The 13,588-nt window shown below is 51.1% G+C and overlaps 3 protein-coding genes across 3 annotated transcripts in view; 2 read left to right on the top strand and 1 right to left on the bottom strand.

Moving 5' to 3' along the window:
* FXR2 (fragile X mental retardation, autosomal homolog 2) overlaps positions 1-6,984 on the top strand; it is an 11,059-nt gene extending 4,075 nt beyond the window's left edge. Inside the window, exons 7-16 of the mRNA XM_006761648.2 lie at positions 2,858-3,028; positions 3,228-3,306; positions 3,640-3,749; positions 4,215-4,301; positions 4,607-4,826; positions 5,034-5,231; positions 5,321-5,521; positions 5,607-5,702; positions 5,855-5,958; positions 6,290-6,984. Coding sequence (XP_006761711.1) covers positions 2,858-3,028; positions 3,228-3,306; positions 3,640-3,749; positions 4,215-4,301; positions 4,607-4,826; positions 5,034-5,231; positions 5,321-5,521; positions 5,607-5,702; positions 5,855-5,958; positions 6,290-6,385 — 1,362 coding nt within the window. The 3' untranslated portion in view covers positions 6,386-6,984. The remainder of the gene's footprint in view (positions 1-2,857; positions 3,029-3,227; positions 3,307-3,639; positions 3,750-4,214; positions 4,302-4,606; positions 4,827-5,033; positions 5,232-5,320; positions 5,522-5,606; positions 5,703-5,854; positions 5,959-6,289) is intronic.
* A 984-nt stretch (positions 6,985-7,968) lies between these two features.
* On the top strand, positions 7,969-10,078 carry SOX15 (SRY-box 15). Its single transcript, XM_006761646.2, has 2 exons — positions 7,969-9,007; positions 9,701-10,078. The coding sequence occupies exons 1-2, from the start codon at positions 8,475-8,477 to the stop codon at positions 9,864-9,866; spliced, it is 699 nt and encodes a 232-aa protein (XP_006761709.1). The 5' UTR covers positions 7,969-8,474; the 3' UTR covers positions 9,867-10,078.
* Positions 10,079-10,746: 668 nt separating this feature from the next.
* MPDU1 (mannose-P-dolichol utilization defect 1) overlaps positions 10,747-13,588 on the bottom strand; it is a 3,219-nt gene continuing 377 nt past the window's right edge. Inside the window, exons 2-7 of the mRNA XM_015562565.1 lie at positions 12,420-12,485; positions 12,111-12,243; positions 11,690-11,775; positions 11,452-11,570; positions 11,180-11,290; positions 10,747-11,031 (exon numbers count right to left, since the gene is read on the bottom strand). Of these exons, the coding sequence (XP_015418051.1) occupies positions 10,909-11,031; positions 11,180-11,290; positions 11,452-11,570; positions 11,690-11,775; positions 12,111-12,243; positions 12,420-12,485 (638 nt within the window). The 3' untranslated portion in view covers positions 10,747-10,908. The remainder of the gene's footprint in view (positions 11,032-11,179; positions 11,291-11,451; positions 11,571-11,689; positions 11,776-12,110; positions 12,244-12,419; positions 12,486-13,588) is intronic.

The following is a 13,588-nucleotide window of genomic DNA, read 5'->3' as shown; positions in this document are numbered from 1 at the left end:
CCCTCCTGCTGTCTCCACTCCCTCGGCTCCATTGCTTGGCTTCCTTCTATGGTGTCTTCAGTCTTCGCTCCAAGCCAGTATATGTAAATTAGCCGCCATCTTTGTTGGCAGTTAATTTGCATATCTCACTGATTAGCCAATGGGAAGCATAGCGGAGGTATGGTTAACTCCCCTTTTTGTCTTTTATTAGATAGGATAGGATTATTGTCCTCCTCCCTTGTCCCATCCTTTACCCGTGTTCTTATGTTTACAGAACAGAAAGACGAAGGCCTTTGTGGGCCATTATACCTGATCTGCTATTTTATCCCAGACTCCTCCAGATGGCAGAGCTCCATCATGTTATAGTACAAACTCTTTTTGAGACATGGGACTCTGATTAAGTGAAATATACTTACTTGAAAGCACAGGGCATAAAACATCAATCAGAGCAGTGGAGCGGGTATTTTCTTCTACTGGCGTCCCTCAAATTACCTCAGAACCAAAACACTTTGAGGGATATATTTGAGAACCATTTGTACACTGGAAAGACAGCTGAACTTGGGATCCTAAGTCTTGCTTTGTCAAATAATTGACCTTTGGCAAATCATTTTATTTTACTGAACTTTTATCTTCATTTGTGACAATGAGGTTAGACTAAAATACAGGTGTGGGCAAAAGTAGGTGTACAGTTGTGACTATGCAAAAGTTACTCATATTATTTGTATTGCAGCTGTAAATCTTTTGCCCACCAGTGTATTTCTGAGAATTGAGCTCTCACATCTTATGATGGTTACGTTTCCTTTTCTTAGGTATTATTCCATTCTAAATAAGTAGGATATGTGTTTGTATTTGAATATGCATTTCCATTTATCAAGTAAACTGGTCTTTTTGGGAGCTTTTCTCTGAGCCTGTGCAAATTCTGGATCATGGTAATCTTTCACTTCTCTAGGGATGCTATTCAGGGCACTGCAGTTAAAAATTTGCCTGGTCAGTGTGGCTTAGCAGTGGAGCATCGATCCAGAAACCAAGAGGCTGCTGGTTTGATTCCCGGCCAGGGCATATGCCCGAGTTGCAGGCTGATCCCCAGTAGGGGGTGTGCAGGAAGCAGCTGATTCTCTCTCATTATTGGTGTTTTTATCTCTCTCTCCCTCTCTTTTCTTCTCTCTCTAAAAATCAATAAAAATATATTTAAAAATAAGTAAATAAAAATTCACCATTACCTCCAGATAATAAAAACTACATCTGCTTCATTTCTTCATGAACAGGCTTCCTGGTGACAAAGGTAGAATATTTAACTCCTCTAGGACTTGGCTGTGTTGATCTGTATGGTAAAGTGTACCAGATAGCTAAGTTAACCATAGGTGCAAGGTCTTAAGAATCGGGACATGCTCTTGGTTTTGATAAATCTTGTGTTTTTTGAATATATTTTTTATTGATTGCAGAGAGGAAGGGAGAGGGGGTGGGGAGAGAGAGAAGCATCAATGATGAGAGAGAATCACTGATGGGCTGCCTCCTGCACACCCTATTGGGTATTGAGCCTGCAACCCGGGCATGTGCCCTTACCAGAATCGAACCTGGACCCCTCAGTCCGCAGGCCGACGCTCTATCCACTGAGCCAAACCGGTTTCGGCGTGTTTTGTTTTTTAAAATTATTAAAATATTGAATATATAAAGGATAATAAAAAAATACAACACCCTTGGTATACTTCTCTAGAAGATACTTGTAAATCCAGTTAGATCCTTTCCTCTCCCTCCCTAAGTTATTTTGAACACCCAACTTAGTTATTTTATCCAACCTTCTCTTCTTGCCTAGTGTAAATCCTTGCTATAACTCAATCTCATCTGTTTTGGAAGCAGGAAGTCACGGATTGTAATTTGGGAATGTCCCCTTTAGATATCTTTCCTATTTGGTGCTTTTTACCTAAGACTCTCTCTTCTAGAATCTTTTTATTTATTTATATTTTATTGATTTTTTACAGAGAGGAAGGGAGAGGGATAGAAAGTTAGAAACATTGATGGGAGAGAAACTTCGATCAGCTGCCTCCTGCACACTCCCTACTAGGGATGTTGCCCGCAACCAAGGTACATGCCCTTGACCGGAATAGAACCTGGGACCTTTCAGTCCGCAGGCCAACGCTCTATCCACTGGGCTAAACCGGTTAGGGCTCTTCTAGAATCTTTCCTGCCTTCCTGTCTTTTGTACCCAGGGATCCCACAAAGGACTGGTTAAGAAGTGAAGTAGAGAACCTGGCTGGAGATCCTGGCTAGAACTTGGCTAGAGAACCTGGCTAGGCTACTGATCAACTGAAAAAAAATAAATAAATAAAATAAAATTAAAATTTTTTGTCTGGAAAAAAAAAGTGAAGTAGTATGGTGTTCCATAGGCTCCTTTTATGCTTTTCTTAACCTGTTGCTTTCTACTCAACTTTTCAGGTTTTATTTTGGGAATTGATATTAGTTTGGTAATAGTCATAGTTTCTTATACTTGCATTTACCTTCTGAAAAGTTATCTCTCACCAGTCTTATTTAATCTTCTTGATTGTTTGGGGATGGGGTGGGCCAGGTGTAATCATCTAGCAGATGACAGAACGGAGGCACAGTGTGTGTGTTTTGTTTAGGATCACACAACCAGATAATGGTAGAGCTAAATCCAGAACTTTGGTGGCTCCAAGCCCAAACTCTGCTCTCATTTTCTCCCCTTTCCCCTAAGCCATTGGTATTTGGAAAGTAGGAGTGGAATTTAAAGTTCCTGAATTTTCCACACAGGTTCTGATGGCAGCACACTCCAGGGTGGTTCTGGCTTGCAAAGGGTCAGGTGCCTGGGACAGGTCTTCTGAGATTCCGCCATTATGATTCGTACAGTGCCTTTTCCTTTCAGACCAGTAAGCAGTTGGCAGCAGCATTCCAAGAGGAGTTCACAGTGCGAGAAGACCTGATGGGACTGGCAATTGGGACTCATGGTGCCAACATCCAGCAGGCCCGAAAAGTACCTGGGGTGACTGCCATTGAGTTGGGTGAAGAGACCTGTACTTTCCGCATCTACGGGGAGGTCAGCAAAAGATGTCTGTTTTCTAGGTCTCTCAGGGGATACAGAGAAGAGAGGGTGAAGTAGAAAGGAAACCTGAGTCATGTTGATATCCCTCCCTGACTTTGGTGGCAGTAATTTTTCCAAAGATGAAGAGTGGCAGAAAGATTATTGTTTGAGATCCATGTTCTCTGTTTTAGTAATGACTCCCCACTTTTCTTAGACTCCAGAGGCATGCCGACAGGCCCGAAGCTACCTTGAGTTTTCTGAGGACTCTGTGCAAGTGCCTAGGAACCTGGTTGGTGAGTTGGGGGTGTGTATATATTATAAAAGAGAATACAGTGGGGGGCCAGAAGTGAAATTCTCTAAAATGATTCTGGGCTTGGCACCTCCCTATCGACTTTAGTTTCACACAGACAGAATGATCTATACTAGGAGTGACAAAAATGGAAGAACAGATTTCTAGGGATTGTAATATTTTCTCCTGTGAAAACTCAATAGGAAACTAGATACAATAGAGTATTAAACAAAATGTACATACAGAAGCTGAAAGACTGTTTATCTTAACTGTTTTGACTCTTCTTTCTCTCCTTAAAAAAAAAAAAAAAGGTCTAAATTCTCCTTTACCCATTCAGGCAAAGTGATTGGAAAGAATGGAAAAGTAATCCAGGAGATCGTGGATAAATCTGGTGTGGTGAGGGTTCGAGTAGAAGGTGATAATGACAAGAAGAACCCCAGGGAGGAGGTATGGGCAACTATGCCTGGACATGGGTGTCCAGAGTAGATGGGATTGCTCACAAAGCCATTCTCTGAGGGCTAGGATTTCTAGGGGTGTGTGTGGGGGTGTAGAGCATTTGTTTACCCTCAATGTAGAGCCAGAAAGATTGCATTGGGCCCTGGCCTGGTAGCTCAATTGGTTAGAGAGTCATCCCCATATGCCAAGGTTGTGGGTTGGATCCCCCCTGGTCAGGGCACGTACAAGAATCAACCAAGGAGTGCATAAGTAAGAGGAACAGCAAAATTGGTGTTTCTTCCTCTCTCCTTCTCTTTCTCTCTCCCTCCCTCCCTCTCTGTGTGTCTGTGTGTGTGTGTGTGTGTGTGTGTGTGTGTGAATGATCCCATTGGTTGGGCTTCTAGGGGAGATAGGGTAGAGTTAATACTTCCATTTGACTCTCCTTCTAATCCATCTGCCTTTCCCTCTATTCTCCAGGGAATGGTTCCCTTCATATTTGTTGGCACTCGAGAGAATATCAGCAATGCTCAGGCTCTGCTGGAATATCACCTCTCCTACCTGCAGGTACCCAAGCTAGAAACCTGGGAGAACAAAGATCTGAGTCTAGCAAGGGGGCGAAGACTGCTGGTGGATCAAGTTAGGATTGTGCCCAGTTTGTCTCTGAGTAGAATAGAAACTACTGGGTGGGAATTTGGGGCTGTGGGGTTGGATCTCAGAATATTTTTTATTTAACCAATGCCTGCCTTCTTACATTCCTGAGAGTCAAGATATGTAGGGACGGTTGGGGCAGAGAAGCATGAAAGGAAACTGTTCATTAATCTTAAACTTATTCCTCCTTCCATATCTTCCTCCATTTTTTACCCAACCAGGAGGTGGAACAACTTCGCTTAGAGAGGCTACAAATTGATGAACAACTTCGGCAGATTGGGCTGGGCTTTCGCCCTCCTGGGAGTGGGCGGGGCACCGGAGGCAGTGACAAAGCTGGATATACCACGGATGAGAGCTCCTCCTCCCTGCATACGACACGAACCTATGGGGGCAGCTATGGGGGCCGTGGCCGGGGCCGGAGGACAGGTGGTCCTGCCTATGGTAAGAAAGCTATGGGAGAGGGAGGCGAACAGTGGTGGGGCTTGCGAGGAGAGGCAAAGGTCTGAGTGGAAGATTGAGGAAAGGGTGATGGAGATGACAGTGGCTGGGGGACTGGTGAGTGAGAAGAAGTCTTCCAGTTTGGGGACGGTGATGGACCCTGGGGCTGGGCGGGGGGAGTGACTTGATTCAACTCCCTGTGTTCTTTAGGCCCCAGCTCAGACCCCTCTACAGCTTCTGAGACCGAGTCTGAGAAGAGGGAAGAGCCTATCCGAGCTGGGACAGGAGATCGAGATCCCCCAACCCGGGGGGAAGAAAGCCGGAGGCGGCCAATTGGGGGCCGGGGTAGGGGACCTCCACCTGCTCCCCGGCCTACTTCAAGATACAACTCTTCATCTATTAGCTCAGGTACTAGTACCAGACAGCTGGGTTCGTGAATGTAGGACCAAGGGAAAGTTGGTGGGCACCTGACTCCCAGTTCTTCCTTCTCTAACCAGTGCTGAAGGATCCAGACAGTAATCCCTACAGCCTACTGGACACATCTGAACCAGAGCCTCCAATTGATTCAGAGCCTGGGGAACCGCCCCCAGCAAGTGCCAGGCGGCGCCGCTCCCGCCGCAGGCGCACTGATGAAGACAGGACTATCATGGATGGTGGCCTGGAGTCTGATGGGCTTAGCACGACAGAAAATGGCTTGGGTAAGGGGTGTTTAAAAATTAGAGCTGGGCAAGAACTGAGGGATGGGAGTTTGGATGCGTAATTTGTATTTTCCCTGCCCCACAGAAGATGAGTCCAGACCTCAGCGTCGAAATAGGAGCCGCCGCCGCCGTAACCGCGGTAACCGTACTGATGGTTCTGTCAGTGGAGACCGCCAACCAGGTCAGCTAACGCTGGGTACCAGCATCTGTTCTTAGAGCTGAGAGAATGGGATGCCTCCTACCCTATGATAACCAGGGATTGGGGTTCATTGGGTATCTAGGGGCCGGATACCTGGGTTCCTTCTGAAACTCTTCGTCCTCTGCCTTCCCCAGTGACTGTGGCTGACTATATCTCCCGAGCAGAGTCTCAGAGCCGCCAGCGGCCAACCCTGGAGCGCACTAAACCCTTAGAGGACTCTCTTTCAGGACAGAAGAAGGTAGGCAAGCAAGATGTAATTTACTCCTCCCCCCTTTTTTGTTCTTTAGGGGCAAGGGACACAAGAAATTTCACAAAGAAATCTCTTGCTAAATGGCAGAGAAGACTATGTCTGATGGAGTTTAGACTATATTTAGAATAGTGGGAAATTTGAAATAAGTTTCCAGGAAACATTGGTTCATATTTTATGGGTCCCACTGAGAGTGACTTAGTTCAAGGACCAATCCCTGGGTCACCAGATGCCAGGAGTGCTAGGATGATAGGGAATGTCATTCCCTGAATTTCTACTGACTACTTTTTCCTCTCCATTTTCTTTCCCACTTTCCCCTCAGGGTGACTCTGTCAGCAAGCTTCCTAAGGGCCCCTCAGAGAATGGGGAGCTCTCCGTTCCCCTGGAGTTGGGTAGTTTGGTGAATGGGGTTTCATAAAACCTCCAGCCTGCATCCCTCCCTTCTCCATCTCGCTTGCTGCCCAACACCATGGCCCTCACAGGCCCGACTGACCTGCGCTGGAGCTGCTCTTATCTAGGGGGGAGGGGGGTGGCACAGAAGCTTGGGTCCCCCCCCAACCTCCAGGAGCTAGTGGAGGGTGTGTAACAGGGTCATACCCACCTCCCTCTTGTCCACCCTACCCCAGGGTGAGGGGAGCCTCTCCTTCCCCATCAGACTGGATGTGCCTTTATCCTCTAAAGCCCCAATCTCTCTCTGAACACCCCCATTCTCCGCCTTTGGTGCGGGGTGCTTCTTGACCCACCCAGATTTGACAGTTCAGGGGGGTTCCCCTGCTATCCCTCCTACCATCCTGTACCCCCGATTTCTGGGGCCTCATCACTGTGGAAGACGGGGATAGTAAGGGTTTAAGTGGGTGGGAGGCATGGGGAAGGTTTTGGAGTAGAACCAGGGGTGTGTATGAAGGGGGTGACAAGGTCCCCCAGGGGAAGGGGGACCAACCTTATCTGGTGGATGAGAAGGCGTATTTATTTTTCACTGTACAGTATTTAAAAAGAGAATTAAAAAATCCAAACGGCTCTCTGGTTCTTGTGTCTCCCTTGTGCCCAGTTGGGTCCCGCTGTTTTTCTAAGACTGCTCTGTCCTGGTCCCTGGACCTTGCCTTCTGTTTCTCAGCATCTGGCTCTAGTGTTCCAAAGATGGTCTACTTTGGGAATTCTGGACAGTCTTAAGTTCCCTAGGCCCAGGTACCCTCCTGGTTGAGGAGAGTGGCTTTTGTCTTGCTGCTTCTCTCCTCCCCCCAAGTTTGCTGCTGGAGGGAGCCGGGCCACTCCTGTACCTGAGTCACAGCTGGCTAGGCAGGGCTGCCCAAGCTGGAACTGTTGCTGCCAAGAGCCACGAGCCAAGACTGGCTGCTTAATCGGATTACCTGAGGCCCGGGGCTTGGGCTGGGTCTTGGGCAGAGTGGGGCCTTGATGTCCAGCCCTCATTTCCTGCCCTGGAATCAGACCTTTTTTTTTTCCTTCCAGCATCCATGTCACTGATCTCTCAACTCCAGGGGAGTTGTCCTGGGGTTCCTGGCTCCCTGCCTTCAGACTCTGACTAAAGTTTGAAGATAAAATGTGTGTGGAGAAACCTTTGGGGGCTGGAGTTGGGAGAGTTTAAGTTTTCTCACCTGGAGTGGTGTTGAATCACCACCCAAGCACCTGCTGGGATGACTCAGGCAACAAGAATGGCCTGCCTCCCTGTAACTGCCCTGACTTCTTGCCCCAGGGGCAGATTGGGTTTTGAGGGGCACTGGGCACAAGAAAAGGGTTTGGGGTGGGTGTGGGGTATTCCAGTTTGTCCTAGCACAATTGACCCTGAGGGCTTTTGATTCGGGTGTTTGCTTCCATTGTGCAAAGGAATTGACTTTAAATTGCCAAAGCTTAAGAAGGGAGGGGAAGACTGCAGAGCTACAGGGGCTGGAAGGCTTGACATCTGGGTCCTGGGTGGGGAGCGGGCGTGGTGCCCTGAAGGGGTGTTGGGGGCTGGGAAGAGCAGGATCCCTGGGTCTGCCTAGGTGATGCTGGCGCTCTTGAGGAGGCGCGGCCTGCTGGGAGGGAGTGGGAAGGAGTCAGTCTTTAAAAGCTGTTCCGGGGCCTGACTCACCCGCCAAGGCCAGGTGCGAGTGCTGTGGTACCCGGGCTGCGCTGCCCCGCCGGCTGCTCCGATACTGGAGTCTGAGCAGGAAGTTTACGGCCTCCACCACAGACCGACCGGCCAAAGGTAGGAGCGGGACGGGGTCTGACGCTGCACCGCAGCCAGGAAAGGAGAGAGCAGCCTGCCCTGTACAGATTTTGCACTCCACTCCTTCAGGGTGCAGGACGGATCCGGTAGCGAGCGGGGCTCCAGAATAGGACTCTGAACTCGGGGACGAGATATATACTTTCTAAGGACACGAGATTCTCCAGAACGACTCCACGCTAGGAAGACACTTCCATTTTAAGGATACCGGGTTTGGAGATCAACGTTTCGCTTTCGAGGAGAGGGCGTGTAGGCGCCCTCTTTAAGGCTTCCCTCCATCCCCATGGCGCTACCCGGCCTCTCACAAGACCAGGCTTGGAGCCTGGAACCTCCCACTCCCACGGCCCCTGCCTCCTCATCCTCGGGCTCCCAGGAGCGGGAGGACGCCGAGAGCCCCGTGGTCGCCGGGGGCCTTCCCCTGGAGAAGGTGAAGCGGCCCATGAACGCGTTCATGGTGTGGAGCTCCGCTCAGCGCCGCCAGATGGCGCAGCAAAACCCAAAGATGCACAACTCGGAGATCTCCAAGCGCCTGGGCGCGCAGTGGAAGCTGCTGGGCGAGGACGAGAAGCGGCCGTTCGTGGAGGAGGCCAAGCGGCTGCGGGCCCGACACCTGCGCGACTACCCCGATTACAAGTACCGGCCACGGCGCAAGACTAAAAGCGCGGGAGCTGGGCTGCCCCATTTCGGCCAGGGAAGCGGCTGTGTGGCTGTCAGCGGGCCGGTCTGGGGACCAGGATACGTGACCACCCAGGGGAGCAGGGGCTTTGGGTACCAGCCCCCCAACTACTCGACATCCTACTTGCCTCGTGGTTTCAGGTAAGTGGCTGGGAGCGGGGGTGAGGAAGGAGATGCCGAGTCCTCCCTCCCTGAGCCTAGATGGGGCGCATACCAGAGGGACTGGCTGACAAGGGTCCTGAACCCAACAAAGCCGAGGTCACCCCTTTGGGGTTTAGGGACTGCCGTGACGATTTGGGCAGCACCATTACCAGCACTCCCAGCTCTTTTGGGAGGGTTCTGGTGGCCCAGGGTTTTCCTGGAGGGCTTTCCCACCCATCTGGCAGTGGTGGCCCGGCGGGGGGCAGACTACAGGCCCCTAGATGTTGACCTTGTTCCAGTTACCTGTCTGAATTTCCTGCCATTACCCTCCTCCACCCCCCAACCCCCACCGGCTTCTGGCCCTGGTGTGACCTGACTTCCTCTCAGCCCCCAGGGCAAGGAGAGGCTAATCCCAATTCTGCCCCTTTCTGGCCTGCTGCCCTGAAAGAGGAAAACAGGCACACAGCACGCAAGCTCGCTGGTGAGCCTGCCCCAACAAGGCTGCCCTGCTCTCTAAGCTAGCCTTGGGTCTGGTTCTGGACCTGCAGTACCTAATGGGCCCAAATAGGGATGGCTAAGTTCTATTTGTCTACCCAGAACCAGTCAGACCTGCCCTCACATGCACACTGGGGACCCTGCCTGGCATCACCAACCTAGGAAAGTGCCTTCTAACCCGTATTTCTCTCTTTGCAGCTCTTCCCACTCTAAACCAGAGGCCTCGGTGTGCTCCCTCCATCAGAGTAACCCTAGGCTCCAGGGGGAACTGCTCCCCCACTACAGTCCCTATCCACGCCCAGGCTCTCCTACTCCCTACAACCCTCCCCTCTCAGGGGCCCCCATGCCCCTGGCCCACCTCTAATAATCATGGGTATAGACCTCCCAGGAAGGGCTCCAACCTCTTTTTCACCCAGAACTATCCCCTTACTTCCAAACAGCAAACCCTTCTTTTGCACTGTTGGACCACAGTTTAGAGGAGGCCTGCAGTCCAGCCCTCTCCCCCTCCCCCATCCAGAGGGAGCAATATTAACTTTTTATATTTTTTGTAGGACAAACACGGTTTTGTACAATTAAGCCATGTCTCTGCGTCTTTATTGCCCCATCTCTGTTCCCCCTCACTACAACAGGAACCAGCATCATCTCCACTCCCTTTTGCCTGGACCTGCCAGAGCAGGAACCTCCTCACCCCACCCTGGGGCCCTGACTGAGTCATTCTCCATCCCCCTTCCCCTGCCTCCCACCCAGCACTGGGGTCCAGGAGACAGTCCCAGCCAGGCTGGGGGAGGGAGGCAGCCATAAGCCCCTAGTCCCTTGCACTGTCCAGGCTTTGTCCTCTTAAAGCCAAAAGGAAAGTGGGGAGATGGGAGGGCAGGCAAGACTTTTGCCCAGGAGAGGTAAGTAGCTAGATATTGCTAAAAGAAGTTCAGCAAATGGTTAAATTAGTTAATAGTGCATACACAGGACAGTGCACAATCAATATCATGTCAGCCTGAAAATCTCTACCCCATTTTCTAAGGATTGGGGCTACCATCTATGCCGGGGTCCTCAAACTTTTTAAACAGGGGGCCAGTTCACTGTCCCTCAGACCGTTGGAGGGCCGGACTATAGTTTAAAAAAAAACTGTGAACAAATTCCTATGCACACTGCACATATCTTATTTTGAAGTAAAAAAACAAAACGGGAACAAATACAATATTTGTATTTGCATGTGGCCCATGGGCCGTAGTTTGAAGACCCCTGATCTATGCCTTTCCACAGAAACACAAATGCTGGCTCAAAAAGTTGCATCTGCAGAGAAATGGGGAATGATTAAAAGTCACACCAGCAGGCTGGCTCAGAAGGACCCTGAGATTAGGTGGATGAATAGAAACATGGAATGGACTCTAGTAGCTGGATCAGCCCTACTACTCTTTTTTCTTCTTGTGAGGAGCCTTTACATTCCAGTAGAAGAGCAGCTGGGCAGCAATAAGGCCGTTACAGAGGGAAGAGACCACAAAGGTTCCAGCCATGAGGGGATCTCCAGTTTCCTAAATGCAAGAAACAGAACTAGGGTCACTCTTCAACGCCCCCCCCACCCCCCACCCCCAAAAAGGTTCCAGAGACCAGACAGCTTTAAGTCCTCAGATGGGAGGTAAGATGTTTTAGTGCCCCCTAGAGGGGAGCAGGTGAACTCACCTGAATGGAGGTGAAGATTCGGGCCAGGGAGCCCCCAAAGAGCAAAAGGACTGTGATGGCCGAGAGCTGGCCGGTGTGCCCATTGCGGTAGTTGGTGGCTGCTTGGAGCAGCTAGAACAGGAGTTGAGACCCTTTGTTCTATCATCTGAATTCTTCCCATGTTCCCATCAGATTCCCCCCATTCTCAGTCTAATATTCCCATACACAGCTTCCACTCTGCTCCTCACCGAGTCCCTCCTCCCAATATTTCTTTCCTTGCTCCCAGTACCCACCTTCCCCACCACCACAGAAGGCATATTGGAGGCCTGGAGTATGGTGATCACGGCCAGGGGCGTCAGTGGTGAAAGCAGTATCAGCAGGACCAGAGCGTAACACACTAGGAAAGCCACACCTAGGGGACAGAGACAAGGAGTCCTCATCAACCTCAGGAATCCTCTGGCTTCCCCACGTGGAGTTCCACCCGGCAGGGCTCTCAAGAGCCACAGCCTGGTCTTGGGTAAATCCCAGCACCTTTCACAGTTTGTCCTCTGTAGTGCAGGACCAGGAAGCAGATGGTGACCGTCTGGAGCATCAGGAATAGTGCTTCACCCCAAGAGCTGCAGAGTCAAGAGTTGGAAGGAAGAAAGGCGGGCCTGGAAAGAGGCAGGAAAAGCCTCCATAGCCCGTCCATCTGGAGACACAACTGATTCCTCCCTGTCCTCCACAGCCCTACTGGTTCCTACCTCCTGCCTCCCAGCACCACCACCTCCACCTCTGATGGACTCACTCTGAATCTGGAGCACTCATGGGATGCTCACCTCCTCTCATCAGCTCCATAGGTGATGACTGTTTCCAAAAGGGCTTAAGCCTTTCCTGCCCTTTCACCTCCTGCAGCCCGACCCCACCAGAGTCGTGGGTATTTACCCTTGGGGACAAAGGGCAAACCCCTCACCTGAAGGGGAAGTGGTTGACAATGCTGTAGACCATGGTCCCAGTCAACGCCACTAGTTCCAGCATGACTGACTGCAGGCTCAGCCCTTCCGCACTCTTGGCTCCGAGGATTTTAAACACCTGAGGCAGTTTCACTGAGAAAGGATGAGAAGGATAGGGTTGAAGAGCTGCTATCCCTTGGAAGCACAACAAAACAGCTATTGAGAAGCATGTTGCCCCACTTCTGGTTAAGGGACCCATCCCGTTTATGGCATTTTCGTACTCAATCCCCATCCCCCCAACAGCAGGAAAAGGAGGATGAGATACATACCCAGCAGCGACCCAGCTACAATGCCCAGCCCCAGGCCTTTGCTGAGGAGAATCTTCAGGCAGGGGACTGAGGAGAGAGAAGGGGAGAAGCTGAGAGGGGGTCTCAGGAACCCAGGCCAGGGCTTCCCGGCGACGGTCCAGGCCACAGCCTCCTGTGGCTGCCACGGCTCCGTAAGACTGGCACATACCCACACAAGGAAGGGGGTGTCCGGAGGCAGGCGGACAAGGCCTGGCCCTTCCTGCGCCAGACTGTCATGCTCAGATGAGGTAACTTCTCCAAAACAGCTTTCACCATTCCTTCTCTCCAACCCGATTTTCCACTCCCTGAAGATGACATCTACGCTCCTTGGTCCTACCAGCCATGCGTGGCTCCGTTGGTTGAGTGTTGGTGCCGATTTGATTCCGGGCCAGGGCGCAGGCCTGGGTTTTGGGTTTGGTCCCCAGTCGGGGAGCACAGTGAAGGGAACTGACCGATGTTTCTCTCTCTTCCGTCCTCTCTAAGCATGTCCTCAGGTGAAAATTAAATACACTCCGTGGTCTTACTTCCAAAGCTCTCCCTGTATCAAGCTGCACGATGCCCGAGGGTTCTCTGCTCCCTTATCCCCGCTCATAGGCACCTGGCGATCCGCTTGGGCCTCGTCTCTGCCACTCATTCCGCGCCGGCTGTGCCTGGCCCTGCCCTCCCAGGGCACCCACGGCTTCTCCAGCCTGGAAGTGTTCTCAAAGGAGCTCGGCTCATTGGGTGGCAAGATCCTCACGGGTCATGAAAGCAGCTAAAACGAAGTGTTTCCGCAGCACCGTGGGTGCCGCGACCCGAGGGGCAGGCTGGGAACGCTTCCCAGCGCGTCTGGGTCTCAGAGGGGCCTCGCGGTGGCACTGCCGCGTAGAAAGTGGAAGGAAGTCAAGTGATTCCGAAATCAGACCGCGACAAACGTGGAGGCCGGAGGGAAAGCACCGTCAGGGCGGCAGAAACCTTTGGGGGTGCGGGTGACGGCCTGGATTCATGAGGCCTGCGATCAAATTTGGCCTTGCTCCTGAAGGTATAGCGACCTCTTAAAGGTGGCAACTATTGGGTTATATTTTAACTTTGTTTTATAAAATCTGAGTCTTTTGGCCTTCCGTTTTCTAAAGCATAAACTTCACAGAGAACTACTTCCACCCGGCGACCCC

The sequence above is a fragment of the Myotis davidii genome, unplaced genomic scaffold (genome assembly GCF_000327345.1).
Source record: "Myotis davidii unplaced genomic scaffold, ASM32734v1 scaffold37, whole genome shotgun sequence".
Classification (NCBI taxonomy): domain Eukaryota; kingdom Metazoa; phylum Chordata; class Mammalia; order Chiroptera; family Vespertilionidae; genus Myotis; species Myotis davidii.
Note: the sequence above shows the minus strand (reverse complement) of the source record. Positions and strands in the feature narration are given on the sequence as shown.

Bases quoted from the DNA above. Each gene is read 5' to 3' on its own strand.
- SOX15 (XM_006761646.2), top strand. From the start codon at position 8,475: ATGGCGCTACCCGGCCTCTCACAAGACCAGGCTTGGAGCCTGGAACCT. The intron at 9,008-9,700 runs GTAAGTGGCTGG...CTCTCTTTGCAG, and splicing joins TACTTGCCTCGTGGTTTCAG to CTCTTCCCACTCTAAACCAG.